A 15,686-nucleotide genomic window follows, 5' to 3' on the forward strand; every position below is an offset into this window, starting at 1 on the left:
TGCGTTTCACCATGGTAGGCATTAACATGGACCTCACCTTGTCACTGTCATCATAACAAATGTGGTCGTGATGGATGGACTGGCACTGAAAAGAAGCACCAACACTACCTACAAGAAAAAGGGAGGACAAGTTAAGGTGCAGGAAGTCCTTACATTCAAATTGGGTTACTGATTTAAATAACTTTCACATCAATTACCCCATCTAATCCTCAACAATATTGTAAATAGGCAAGGTATGGATCATTCATGCCTTTTTGTTGTTTTTTGTTTTCCAAGGTAGGGTTTCACTCTAGTTCAGAATGACCTGGAATTCACTATGTAGTCTCAGGGTAGCCTCAAACTCACAGCGATCCTAAAACCTCTGCTTCCCGAGTGCTGGGATTAAAGGTGTGCGCCACCACGCCTGGCCATATTCATGCCTTTTTATAGAAAATAAAACAGAGACTGACTTACAATAAGTAGCAGCCAGTGAAAAGGTAGGTCTGAAACTAAACTCTGTTATTCAAACTCCTAAGTCACCACTTTTCACCATACAAACAATTCTATTTTCAAAGTAAAGCCACCTAAATAAACACAACCTTCAATAAACTCTTACTAGTGAAGAAAACAATTATACTATTTTTCAGGCTACACATACTTTAAGGAAAAAATGACCCTATAAATCCTCATCATATAAAAATAAAATCTAGGGCTGGAGAGATGGCTTAGCGGTTAAGCTCTTGCCGGTGAAGCCTAAGGACCCCGGTTCAAGGCTCAATTCCCCAGGACTCACATTAGTCAGATGCACAAGGGGGCACATGCATCTGGAGTTCGTTTGCAATGGCTGGAAGCCCTGGGGTGCCCATTCTCTCTCTCTCTGCCTCTCTCTCTGTCACTTTCAAATAAATAAATAAACATAAAACAAAAAAATTATTATTTATTTAAAAATAAAATCTAAGCCGGGTGTGGTGGTGCACGCCTTTAATCCCAGCACTTGGGAGGCAGAGGTAGGAGGATTGCCATGAGTTCAAGGCCACCCTGAGATGACAGAGTTAATTCCAGATCAGCCTGGACCAGAGTGAGACCCTACTTCAAAAAACCAAAAAAATAAAAAAATAAAATAAAATCTAGGGCTAGGGATCTAACTTGATTGGCAAAACACTTGCTTAGCATGTTGGTAAAAACGTAGCTGGCTCTGAACTCATGATCCTCCTGCCTCTGCTGGGATTGCCAGTGTGGTATTTGGCCATGATCAATACTTTTTTTTTTCTTTTGGTTTTTGGAGGTAGGGTCTCACTCTAGCCCAGGAATCTCAGGGTGGCCTCGAACTCACGGTGATCCTCCTACCTCTGTCTCCTGAGTGCTGGGATTAAAGACATGCAGCACCATGCCGTGCTCAGATCAACATATTTTTAAGAGAATTACCAGCTACGTTTTTACCATTCTTATACTAATAGAACATACAGACCTAGGAACCACGCCTCAACACTGTAACTGTCTGTCACTGCCACTACTGGCCAGAAGAGTCTGTCTAAGATTTAATTTTTTGGTTTTGCACCTGTGGTGGTTTGACTATGAATGTATGTTCCCCCACAGCCTCAGGTATTTTTTGACTAAGGTTAAACTTCCTGCTTAAGTTTCCAGCAGTCTGCTGGAAGGGGCGTGGATCTGATTTCAGCCTAAAGGTGTGGAGAGGAGTTTGCGCTCTGGGTTCCTGTTTGCTGGCTCGCTCTTTCTTTCTTTCTTTCTTTTTTTTTTTTTTTTGTTGTTGTTTTTTCTCTTGGCTTGGATCTGTGAAAGGCAGGCAGGCTTCTTTTGCCATTGATGGAACTTCCATTGGATCTGTAAATTTAAATAAATCTCTTTAAGCCAGTGTGGTGGCATATTCCTTTAATCCCAGCTATCTGGAGGCAGAGGTAAGAGGATCACTGTGAGATTAGCCTGACACTCCATAGTGAATTCCAGGTCAGCCTGGGCTAGAGTGAGACCCTATCTTAGAAAATAAATAATACATACATAAACAAATAAATCTCTTTCTCCCACAAACTATGTCTGTTTGGAAGTTTGTCCCAGCAATGGAGAGCTGACTATAACAGTACCCATCTACTGTTTTATGGGATTATTTTCCTTTTACTCTAGTAGAAATTTAAGGGCTGAACAGATGGCTTAGCAGTTAAGGCACTTGCCTGCGAAGCCTTAGAACACATGTTCGAATTTCCAGCTTCCACACAACCAGACAATGATGCAAGCACATAATGTCGCACATGTGCCACAAGGGTCACTGCATTTGGAGTTTGTACGCAGTGGCTGAAGGCCCTGACACAGCTATTCTCTCCCTCTCAAAATAATAATAATAAAAGATCACACCATGAAAGTCTAGTAGAAATTTAAGTGCCTGATTTTATAGGAGCACATGGAAGCATGTTGAGCTTCGTCAGTACTTGGCCTGAAGGCTAGCTGCCTCTAGGATTGCTACTGGGAATACTAGGGTTTATGGTATGACTGCAAAGAAATGTGCTAAAAGTAACCCAAGTTTGAAAAATCCCAGTCTGCTCTGGAAATTCAAGATTGCTTAGCTGAAAAACTTACTTTTCTAATCTCAATGGTTAAACTTTTTCCATATGAACTTAAAAAAAACAATTAATTATTTATTATTAATATAATATCTTGATGCTTCAAACCATATAAGGCAGCAGATTTAATTTCAAATCAGTATGGAGACTCCTTAGAAAGCTGAAACTGCAGTTACCATTTGATCCAGGTACACTTCTTTTGGACACATGCCCTAAAGACTCTGCTCTTTGTTATAGATACACTTGCTCAACCATACTCATTGCTGCTCTCATCACAACAGAGTTCTACTCAGTGGTAAGGAACAATGAAATAATGAAATTTGCAGGAAAATGAATTTAGGAAAACAATCATACTAAGTGAAGTCACAAAGGCTCAGAAAGACAAAGCCACATTTCTCTGTCATATGCAGTTGCTAACCTGGAACATCTTGAGTTGATTGTAAATGGTAACGAGCATCAGAAGCACTGACAGAATGCAGCTAGGAAAAAGAGGAAGGGGGGGAGAAGGGGCTACTTGACAAACAGGTTGAGGGACAGAGATAAAATGAAAAACCAAGAGGGCTGGAGAGATGGCTCTTGCTTACAAAGCCTGATGGCCCAGATTTGATTCCTTAGTATATATGTAAAACCAGATGCACAAAGTGATGCATGTGTCTGGAGCTCGTTTGCAGTGACAGGAGGTCCTGATGCACTCATATGCTCTCTCTCTATCACATTAAAAAAAGAACACAGGAAGTGGAAGGGTCTTTTCAGGGAATAGGGAGAAGGAAGAGGGCAGAATTACACAAAACTAATGATAATATATATCAGTACCATAGAAACCTCCCTCCTGAACAGCATTCTACAAGCTATAACCCTCAACCCTGGCAGAAGGATCCAGTAGAAGGTGGAGCAAGCCTAACCCTAAAACCATGGACTCTGTCAGGTAAAGCCCAGGGCTGGAATTGGGTTACTGCACATAGTAACAGGCCACAAAAGAACTGAGAGGAAAACCAGCTCCCTCCTGACTAGCCCTCATTGCACTGGAAAGTGCTATGGGAGCTGCTGGAGCATGATTACCAACAGTGTGAATAAGGAGGAGATACTGCAAGTTATGTAAACAATCAGCCAGGCAAAAGGTACACACCTGTGCAACAGTGGCAGACAGTTTATGTGGGATAGAACTCATAGCAGCTAATGGAAAACAAGTCAGATTCCCATGGAGAGCAAACACACAGACTCCAGAGAGATCTCTACTACTTTATGGAGTAGGCATACATATCAAAAAGTCTCTCCAATATATAACTATGCTTATCCCCTTTATCCAAGCTGCTCTCACTTTTAGTTGGAGAATCTCTTATTTTTTTTTAAATTTTATTATTTTACTTATTTTGGAGAGAAAGATGTGGGGGGCAAGGAGGTCGGGGGAGAGGGACTAGGCACACTATAAATGAACTCCAAACACATGTGCTACCTTGTGCATCTGGCTTATGTGGGTCCTGGGGAATTGAACCTGGGTCATTCGGCTTTGCAGGCAAATTCCTTAACCACTAAGCCAGTTCTTCAGCCCGAGAATCTGTTTTATTTTACAGATGGCAGAGAATACTGGGGAGATCCAGGATACATCAATACAAGAAAAGACAGCTGGGTGCCTACCATGAGACAAGTCATCTCCACCACATACGCTGGGGCCCAGGAGCCATTTCAGAGGAAATGGTAACGCAAGTACTGCTCTCACTGTTAGCCTGAAAATCAGCCCTAGGGCAATGGCAACAGACACTGCACTCACTCAAGTTTCATGAAAACAAAAATCCAGAGGCTACAGAGAATTCAACACTAAATCAGATTCCTAACACGCCTGTCAACGCAGGAGACACTGCAGAGGGGCGAAAAGAGTCTAAGATCCACAGTTGGTAGGACTAACCCTAGGCATGGTTCTTCTCCCGCAGAGTGACTGAGGCCTTCAGAACCCCACAGGGAATACTAATAATCCCACTGAGGAGGGCCTCAGTGGACTGTGAGTGGGGGACAGGGGATATAAGAGTATAAACTTTTATAAAAAATAAAATAGCTGGGCATGGTGGCACACGTCTTTAAACCCAGCACTTGGGAGGCAGAGGTAAGAGGATCGCTTAAAGTTCATAGCCAGCCTGTGACTACATAGTGCACTCTAGGTCAGCCTGGGCTAGAGCAAGACCCTACCTCAAAAATAAATAAAGTAGCTGGGTGTGGTGGCGCACGCCTTTAATCCCAGCACTCGAGAGGCAGAAGTAGGAGGTTTGCCATGAGTTCAAGGCCATCCTGAGATGACAGAGTTAATTCCAGGTCAGCCTGGACCAGAGTGAGACCCTACCTTGAAAAACCAAAAAAATAAGTAAATAAAAATAAATAATAAAATAAAATAAAATGTAGTATTTTAAAAAAGAAAATTCAATTTCACAATCTCAAGGTATTTTGTTTCAGCATAACATTTGCAAGGTTCATGCACATTATAGCATGTATCAATTTTTTCCTAGATAAATAATGTTCTAGTAATGGTTGTATTATATCTAATCTGCTCAACAGATCAACAACGGAATGTTTTGATCTTGGTAATATACTGTAAGTGATATTGGTAATGTTATGATACTTTTATTAAATTTTAGTTTTTATTTAATAGGTTATACTCTTTTGGGAGGAGAGGGATTTGAGGTAGGGTCTGGCTCTAGCTCAGGCTGATCTGGAATTCACTATATCATCTCAGGCTGGCCTTGAAGTCACAGTGATACTCCTACCTCAGCCTAACAAGTACTGGGTTTAGAGGTATGCACCATCATGCCCAGCTAGATTATAGTTTTTTATCCTACTCCTGCTTCCATTACCCTAGGGTCCTTCTCAGTGGAGTTATTTATTCACTGTGGGGTCATGAAGCCCTCAGTCAGCCCCCATAGGATGATGGGGGGTGGGGGACGGACTGTGCCTACCCACTCAGTGACTCAGTTACTATCTTTCTGGCCCCTCTTTAGCAATGTTCCCTGAGCCATGGCAGGCCTGTTGGCAGTCGGATTTGGTGGTGATGAACTAGTGTTGAATTCTCTATACCCTTTGGATTTTGCTTCAATGGGTTTTGATTGGTTACCATGTCTATCACCATCACCCTGGAGCTGACTGTCAGACTAGCAGTAAGAGAGTGTTCATGTTTGCCCTCCCTCTGCAATTTCTCCTGGTCACTGGCAAATGTGGTAGAGGTGGCACATCTCATGGTGGGCAGCTGGCTATCTTCTTGTCTTACTGATGAATCTTGGTTTTCCTACATTCTCTCTGCCATCTGGAAATGAAAACATTCTACAACTGAGATTGAGGGCAGCTTGTGTTAAAGGAGGTGTTGTAGTCAGGTTTGCATTGCTGGTAGAAATCACCCAACTAAGAGCAACTTGTGGGGAAAAAGAGGTTTGTTTTGGCTTATTGGCTTGAGGGGAAGCTCCATGATGGCAAGGAAAACGATGGCATGAGCAGAGGGTGGACATCACCCTCTGGCCAACATAAGGTGGACGATAGCAACAGGAGAGTGTGTGCTAAACTCTGCTATGGGGAAACTGGCTATAATACCCATAAGCCTGCCCCCAACAATACACTGCCTCCAGGAAGCATTAATTCCCAAATATCCATCAGCTGGGAACCTAGCATTCAGAACACCTAAGTTTATGGGGGACACTTGAAATCAAACCACCACTGGAGGTATGCCAAGTTATTTGACAGACTTTTTGGTATGCAAGTCCACTTGTCTCCAGAGAACAGTGGGCTTCTCCCTGACGTCTATGAGTTTTGTGACTATGGGATTCTGCCTTGGTTTCCAGTATGAGGTATGAGTTATTAGGCCTCATGTCTAATCAGAGAACAGTTGGTTATATACAAAGGCTATGTGCCACTACTGCACAAGAGTGTATTTCTTGTCCTGCTGGTTAATTTCATAGAATGCAGAGTCTCCTGCTTATTCATGCTATTGGTGAGTGCTGTCCTTCAGAGGCTCCCAAAGGAATTTCCAGCAATATAAGGGCTAGACAGAAAAATGCTAGTTTCCCTTTCAATTATGTCTTTTTTTTTTTTTTTTTTTTTTTTTGAGAGCGACAGACACAGAGAGAAAGACAGATAGAGGGAGAGAGAGAATGGGCGTGCCAGGGCTTCCAGCCTCTGCAAATGAACTCCAGACGCATGTGCCCCCTTGTGCATCTGGCTAACGTGGGACCTGGGGAACCGAGCCTCGAACTGGGGTCCTTAGGCTTCACATGCAAGCGCTTAACTGCTAAGCCATCTCTCTAGCCCATGTCTTTTTTTTTTTTTTTTTTTGAGGGAGGATCTCACTCTAGCTCAGGCTGACCTGGGAATTCACTATGTAGTCTCAGGTGGCTTTGATCTCTTGGCCATCCTTCTACCTCTGCCTCTAGAGTGCTGGGATTAAGGGTATGTGCCACCACCCAGCTCAGTTATATCTTTTTGATATTGATTTGTAAGATTTTAGTGTAACCATCTCTGTTTTTTTAATTATTATTTTATTTTTGATTAAAGGTGTGCACCACATACCCATCTTTCTGCTTTTTTTAAATATTTTATTATTTATTTATTTATTTGAGAGAAAAAGAGAGAAAGAATGGCCATGTCAGGGCCTCCAGCCACTGTAGACGAACTCTAGACACATGCGCTCCATTGTACATCTGGATAACGTGGGTCCTGGGGAATCGAACCTGGGTCCTTTGGCTTTGCAGGCAAGCACCTTAACCGCTAAGCCATCTCTCCAGCCCTGTTTTATTTTTTATTTTTTTGAGGTAGTCTCACCATAGCCCATCCTGCCCTGGAACTCATTTTGTAGTCCCAGATTGGACTTGAACTCATAAGGGATCCTCCTACTTCTGTCTCCTGAGTGCTGAGATGAAAGGCATGAGTCCCTATGCCCAGCCCTGTTTACACTTCTTTATCCAAGTCATATAGCACTTTTCTGAAGAATTCCAAGAGTATTTTCCAAAGCAATGAAGTAATTTTTACAATACCACAACATATACAAGGGTATTTTTAATTGTTTCTTAAGTGTAATCAAATTTGGAATCTAACCTAAATACAGTTTATGCATTTACAGATTATGTGATCGTAGTAAAGTTATCCAACAAATCATATACCTTTCTCATTGTAAAACAGGAATACTATTAACACCTTATGTGGACTTAATTGAGTACCTCTGAGGATTAAGACTAAAGATATGAAAAAGCTCATGTGGGAAGAAGTATGTCACTGTGGGCAGACCTTGAGGTTACGTAGTACAGTGTGGCTTCCTATTCTCCCTTTCTACTATATCCTGCCTGATGATATGATGCAATTCTGTGCTCTCTACTTCCTCTCAGCTGATGTGATGATGTGACACCATTTACTGCTCCTGCTATGCTTTCCCCATCATGACAGACTTTCCCTCAAACCTGTAAGCCAAAATTACACTTCTTCCTTTCTAAAATTTTTTTTGTTCATTTTTTTATTTATCTATTTGAGAGAGACAGACACACACACACACACACACACACAGAGAGAGAGAGAGGGGGGGGGGGAGAATGGGCACACCAGGGCTTCCAGCCACCGTGAACGAACTCCAGACACGTGCGCCCCCTTGTGCATCTGACTAACGTGGGTCCTGGGGAATCGAGCCTCAAAGCAGAGTCCTTACGCTTCACAGGCAAGCACTTAACTGCTAAGCCATCTCTCCAGCCCTGACTGATTCTTTTTAAGTATTAACAAGAAGCTAAATGAGCTGTGGCAGGCAGCTCACATCTGCAATCCGAGCATTTAGAAGGTTGAAGAGCACACACACCCTGAGGTTGTTCTCTACCTCTACCCAAGCGTGGCATGCGTGTAGTCATATTCCTATGTGCATGCATACATATGTATCAAGTGGGGTGGTGCACCCTTTTAATCCCAGATCTGAAGGAGGAGGATTGCCATGAGTTGGAGGCCAGCCTGGGGCTATAGAGTGAGCTCCAGGTTAGCCTGGGTTAGAGTAAGACCCTGCCACAACCCCCCCCCCCACACACAGAGATAATCATCATATTACTAAAGTCTGCTCACCCAGGTAATGACTTCCAGTTTTCCAAATTCCTTTTTACCTGTACACATTTTCTCATCTGATTCAATACACCTTTAGAACCCTAAATGGTTAGGGGTATACCTCCCAGAGATAATCATCATATTACTAAAGTCTGCTAACCCAGGTAATGACTTCCAGTTTTCCAAATTCCTTTTTACCTGTACACATTTTCTCATCTGATTCAATACACCTTTAGAACCCTAAATGGTTAGGGGTATACCTCGGTAGCAGAGGTAATTTTTTTTTTTTTTTAATTTTGGGGCTGGAGAGATGGCTTAGTGCTTAAGGCAAGTTGCCTGTGAAGTCTAAGGCCCTAAGTTTGATTCCCCAGTACCCAAGTAAGCCACATGTACAAGATGGCACATGTATCTAGAGTTCATTTGCAGCAGATACAGGCCCTGGCATGCCCCTTCTCTCTCTCTCTCTCTCTCTCTCCCTCTCTTGAATAAAGAAATATTTTTTTAAAAAGAAAAGTAGGGAAATTAAAAAACAATTTAAGGGCTGAAGAGATGGGTTAGTGGCTAAGGCCTACAAAGCCAAAGGACCCTGGTTTGATTCCCCAGAACCCACGTAAGCCCAGTGCACAAGGGAGCACATGTGTCTGGAGTTCATTTGCAGTGGCTGAAGGCGCTGGTATACTTATTTTCTCTCCACTTTTTCTCTCTCCTAGGCATGCATGATGGTGCACTCAGGAGGCAGAGGTAGGAGGATCGCCATGGGTTTGAGGCCACCCTGAGATTACATAGTGAATTCAAGGTCAGTTTGGGTTAGAGTGAGACCCTACCTTGAAAAACACAACAAACAAACAAAAAAAAAAAAAAACAGAAGGGATCATCTACCTTTTAGCAATAATTATTGTGAGGGCTTAGGGGATCATTAAATAAAATTCTTTCCTTCCTATCCACACAACCACCTGTTTGTTGAATGAGAAATATTATCACAACACTAAGTATGGAGCCAGGCGTGGTGGTGCATGCCATTAATTCCAGCACATTAATTCCAGGCAGAGGCAGGAAGACTGCCATGAGTTCAAGGTCACCCTGACACTACACAGTGAATTCCAGGTTAGCCTGGGCTAGAGTGAAATCCTACCTCGGGGGGAAAAAAAAAAAAAAGACCTAAGTGTGGGCTGGAGAGATGGCTCAGCAGTTAAGGTGCTTGTCTGCAAAGCCTAAGCACCCAAGTTCAATTCCCCAGTACCCACATAAACCAGATGCACAAGGTGGCACATGTGTCTGATGTTCATTTGCAGTGGCTAAAGGCCCCGGTGTGCCCATTCTCTCTCTGCCTCTTTCACTCTTCTTCTCCTTCTCTCTCAAATAAATAAATAAATAAATATTAAAAGAAGGAAAAAAAACAAAGCCAAGTGTGAGCTAGGCATGGTGGCACACAACTTTAATTCCAGCACTGGAAAGTCTGAGGCAGAAGGATCACTGTGAGTTCAAGGCCAACCTGAGACTACATAATAAATTCCAGGTCAGCCTGGGCTCAAGTGAGACCCTACCTTGGAAAACAAACAAACAAAAAATAAATAAAATAAAAAATAAAAAAATAAAACCAAATGTGGCAGTGCCTGTAATCTCAGCATTCAGGAGGCCAAACCAGGAGAACTGCTTCAAGTTTGAGCCAGCCTGTAATACACAGAAAGCTCTAAGCTAGCCAAGACTGCACAATGAAACCCTGTGTCAAAAAAAAAAAAAAAAAAACCCCACATAGATGCTGATCACTGTCAGATTTCAGATAAGTAAATTCCTTTTTTTTTTTTCTTTTCGAGGTAGGGTCTCACACTGGCCCAGACTGACCTGGAAGTCACTATGCAGTCTCAGGGTGGCCTCGAACTCACGGCAATCCTCCTACCACTGCATCCCAAGTGCTGGAAATAAAGGCATGCGCCACCACTCCCGGCTCAAATTCCATATTTTTAAATGTAGATTAAATGCACAGCAAAAATGGGTTTCCTAAAATTACACTGAAGAATTGAGCCAACTCACCCACCCAATGTCAGTCACAATTGGAAAACCAGAAGCTTTCCCACACAGATGTCTGTCTGTTTCTGGAAAATTTGCAGCTTGGAAGGAAGTGTATAAGGAGCTGAGCTAGCTCCCCAGGAAAAGCACTGGTAGGCTCTGTCCAGTCCTCACTCAAATTCTTTAAGATTAGTCACTCTACTCCAGAGCAAAGAAAGGCCAAGGGAATTTTAACAAGCGATGTCCCTCTACAAGGAATCATGATCCTAGGAGAAAAACTGTGTCCACACTGCCAATGACAGCTTATATAATTTGATTAGCTATTTTTAAAAGATGGGTGTCTATGGATGCCTTAAATTGTGTTTTTTGTTTGTTTGTTCTGTTTTTTGTTGAAGTTTTGACTGTCTTTAAGGGCTGTTTGTTAAATCCAAGTGGACTTTGAGCTCCTAGAGGGCAGTGTATGGAGTGGTTGTCCATAAGCACAAAGGCAGCAGGTTGGGAAAGGGCAGCAGAACGGAACAAGAGAGGAGAACGACAAAACGTTTGTTCGCCGAGTTTGATTAGATGACGCAGTTGCATGAACCGCCCATGATCGTTTTGTCCACTCCCATAAAACAGATGTGAAAGCAATAAGAAAGTTGCAAGTATGAGAAAACACCAACGCTGCCATGTATTCACATTAAGTTCTATTTCTATCATTTATTTATTTACTTATTTACTTACTTACTAGCATCAGAGAGAGAGAATGGGCAGGCCAGGGCTTACGGCCACTGCAAACCAATACCAGATGTGTGCATCCCCTTGTGCATCAGGGGAACGTAGGTCCTGGGGAACTGAACCTGGGTCCTTTGCCTTTGCAGGCAAGCATCTTAACCACTATCCCATCCCTCCGGGCCTATTTCTATCATTTATATGTACAACTACCACTCAGTTTTTGAGAAATATAAGACTCTCTCTCTCCACCCCCCTGCTGTCTCTAATAAATAAGTAAATCTTTAAAAACAAAATACAAAGAAGAAATGAACTCAAACACTAAAGGTCAGGCATAATCATTGAACTATAAAAAATAAAACAAAAAAACCATCTCCAAAGCAATCAGAGCTGGGTGTGGTGGTATACATCTGTATTCCCAGCAGTTAGGGGTGGAAGCCAGAAGATCAGGAGTTCAGGGTCATCCTACGACATAATCACCTCTCAACTTTGTTATAACTACTCCTCTAATGAGCCAGAGTTGTAATAATAGGATTGACATAAAACAAAAGCTTCATTATCTCATTCCCTGCCACAAGGCACACCAATTCCCTTAATTACTATACTCATTATTATTGAAACTATCAGTCTATTTATTAAACTAATAGCAGGCCAACCTGAGCTATAAGAGACCCTGTCTCAAAAAATAATAAATACACACACACACAAAAGGCCAACCATACTCAACCATCTGGCTTCTATGAAATATGGTAGGTGTAGAGAAATTGGAACCTAGATGTGACAAGGAAGACGGGAGTATAAACTGAAATGTGCAAAGACAAACTAACCAATTAACTTTGGTTAACAAATGAAGCCAAGCAAACTAGAGCAAGTATACGTCCTCCCAAGAACAGCTATGATAATCACTGCCATCAGTGCATCCAAGTCATTTTCCCACAACACATTCAGATAAATTTATTAAAATGTATATATTTTTAGTACTGGAAATTACCCTAAACATTTTCTAACCCCTGAAAATAAAACATGTCTGTAAATGAGATTGTCAGTTGACACTGCTGATTTGACATATGAACAAAGAAAGGGCAACAAAACACACAGGAGGCTACTCAATGGTCAGTAGAGAGCGGTTCCCTGAAGCTAAGGAAGAAGAAAGAGTAACTTCAAAGAGAAAAGGGAAGCCAGACGCAATGGCATGTGTTGGAAGGGTGAGGTAAGAGGATTGCCATAAATTCAAGTCCAGCCTGGGCTACAGAGTAAGTTCTAGGTAAGCATGAGCTAGAGTGAGATCCTGCCTCTAAACAAACAAACAAAGATAGCTACTAAACAAACCCCACAAAAAAACAGAGACTCTTGCTAGGCGTGGTGGTGCACCCTTTTAATCCCAGTCAGAGGTAGGAGGATCACCGTGAGTTCAAAGCTCCCTTGAGCTAAAGTGAGACACTACCTCAGAAAAAGTAAAACAACAGTGACTCTGGCTAACAAGCAAGACCGATAAATAAAAGGCCTAATAAGAAATAGTAAGCAGGAAGCTACTCTACAACAAAATATTCAGATAAACTGTCATTTTGGGGAACTTCCAAAACGTGTGGTTCAGAAAATCTTGCTCTGTATGTAATACCCTAGTTTAAAACATCTAGCTCAGAGCAGGAGAGATAGCTCACAGTTAAAGGTGACTGCTTGCAAAGTATACCAACCTGGGTTCAATCCCTAATACCCACATAAAGCCCAGATATGCCCATACTCTCTCCCTCTTCTCTCCTCTCTCTTGCATAAATAAACATTTTTTAAAAATACAATTAAAAAAAATCTAGCAACTCACCATTTAGAAATACTAGATTTTGGGCTGGAGAGATGGCTTAGCGGTTAAACGCTTGCCTGTGAAGCCTGAGGACCCCGGTTCGAGGCTCGATTCTCCAGGACCCACGTTAGCCAGATGCACAAGGGGGCGCATGTGTCTGGAGTTCGGTTTGCAGTGGCTGGAGGCCCTGGCGCGCCCATTCTCTCTCTCTCTCTCTATCTGCCTCTTTCTCTTTCTGTTGCTCTCAAATAAGTAAAAATAAACAAAAAAAAATTAGAAATACTAGATTTTCAGAAGAAAAAAAGTTTAAGAAGTTTATGAAGTCAAGTCTGAATTACCAAGGGAATCCTACCCTCTTCCTCCTTGCTTTAAGTGCTCTTGGCTAATCTGAAATGTGGCATCATTTCATACAGCTTTCTCTTCACAGCCATCTCTAGGCCACTGATGATGCACAGCCGTTACCCCGGGGCCAAACAATTTTCCTGTTCAAACACAAAGGCTCTGATATCCTAGACTAGGGCTGGGAATATAACTCAGTGGTACAGCATGTGCATAGCATGTAGCAAGTCCTGGGTTTGATTGTCAGCATTGCCAAAAGAGGGGGAAAAAAGAGAGAGAAAGTAAATAACCCCTCCCAGACTATATTATTCACCCACAACATAAACGGTCTCACCAAAGTTCACAATCTGTAAGCTGGGGGTACAACTAAGTGGTAGAGCCTCTGCCTAGCACACACAAGCCCTGGGCTTCATTCCAAGTACTGGGGGTGGAGAAAAGACTGCCTTATCAGTAGAGAGCATGTTATTCTGCCCTAAGATGACAGGGTACTTAAAGACAATTGAGCAAGAATTATTATACCTCCAAAGAGGCAAAAATCTACATGGATTGAAGTTAATTATGACATTATTTGAAAAATTTGAACATGGTACAGAATTGAGTATGGCAGGGTAACTAACAGCTAAGAGATATACAAAAATAAGTTTTGTAGCCATGTGCCCCCAATCTTTTTGTAGCCATGTGCCTCCAATCTTGAGACAACAGAATTTCCTGTAATGTTTTTCTTTTCAATAATGGTTACTTGTTAAATAATGTAAATAAATGGACATTTTTTTTCATTTGTTCTATTATTTTCCATATTAACAATTTTCCAAATAAATTCCTCCATCAGATCTTATAAACTATCTGAATTTGACTAATGGGTCACCATAGGTAAATGAAGGCAATGGAAACAGCACTGGTAAAGATGCTTTGAATACATTTCAGAGTTGGGATGAGGATGCTCATTGTAACCAGATAGTCCATGCTAAAATAAGTAAACCCTGATGCTATAGTGGGTATCTGTAACTCCAGAGAAACAGGGGAGGCAGACAAAACAGAATTCCCAAGAAACTTGTGGGCCAACTCGCCTGGCAAATGTAGCGGTCAACAAGAGATCCTGCCTCTGCTGGGCATGGTGGCACACGCCTTTAATCCCAGCACTCAGAAGGCAGAGGTAGGAGGATCACCATGAGTTCAAGGCCACCCTGAGACTCCATAGTGAATTCCAGATCAGCCTGGGCTCGAGTGAGACCCTACCTCGAAAAACCAAAAAAAAAATAAATAAAAAAAGGAGAGCCTGCCTCATTAAGGTAGAAGAGGACTGACAACCAAGGGGGTCCTCTGACCTTCACATGCATGCTATGGCACGTGAGTACCTACATTTACACACACGAAAAATTTAATTAAATTAAAGCCAGGTGTGGTGGAACATCCTATAATCCCAGTACTTAGGTAGAAGCAAGAGAATCGGAAGTTCATGACTAGCTGTAGCTACATGTGGCTTCAAGACCAGCCTGAGCTATATGATCATACCTTTAAAAAAAAAAAAAAAGAGGGCCAGGAATATGACTAAGCAGTTAAAAAGCACTTGCTTGCAAAACCTGCCAGCCTAGATTCAACTCCCAAGCACCCATGTAAAGCTGGACACAAAGAGACACAAGTGTCTGGCATTCACTTACAGAGGCAGAAGACCCTGGAGCACTCCCCCATACATACACACTACACACTAATGTGTGCGTGGAAAAAAAAAAACATGTATACAAAACTAATTAAAAAAACACACATACAAATAAATGAAATTTTATTTAAACAATAGAAAAATCTTGGGCTTGAGGGATGGCTTAGTGGTTAAGGTGCTTGCTGCAAAACCAAAGGACCCAGGTTCGATTCCTCAATACCCACGTAAGGCAAGATGTGCAATGTACCTGGAATTCATTTGCAGTGGCTAGAGGCCCTGGCATGCCCATTCTCTCTCCCAATATCTGCCTTTTTTCTCTCTTAAATATATAAAATATTTAAAAATTAAAACAAATCTAAAAAGCTGTTTACCAATTGGAAATACATCTATAGTTAGACTGATTTAAGTTAAGCTCTTGCGATTAAACATAGCTAGAAAATCCATACAAAATTCTAAATCTGAGCATTCCAAATAAGTAGCAATGAACATGCATGTCAAGGACATCAGAAAATATAAAAATATATCTAGCCAGGCATGGTGGTGCATGCCTTTAAGCCTAGCACTCGGGAGGCTGAGGTAG

The 15,686-nt window shown here is 41.9% G+C and overlaps 1 protein-coding gene across 2 annotated transcripts in view; it reads right to left on the reverse strand.

The window, feature by feature from the left end:
* Rnf38 (ring finger protein 38) overlaps positions 1-15,686 on the reverse strand; it is a 146,285-nt gene that overhangs the window by 96,249 nt on the left and 34,350 nt on the right. For both annotated transcript variants that reach the window (XM_045153931.1, XM_045153928.1), the window contains exon 2: positions 38-108. In XM_045153931.1, coding sequence (XP_045009866.1) covers positions 38-108 — 71 coding nt within the window. The remainder of the gene's footprint in view (positions 1-37; positions 109-15,686) is intronic.

This window comes from Jaculus jaculus, chromosome 1 (assembly GCF_020740685.1).
Source record: "Jaculus jaculus isolate mJacJac1 chromosome 1, mJacJac1.mat.Y.cur, whole genome shotgun sequence".
NCBI lineage: Eukaryota > Metazoa > Chordata > Mammalia > Rodentia > Dipodidae > Jaculus > Jaculus jaculus.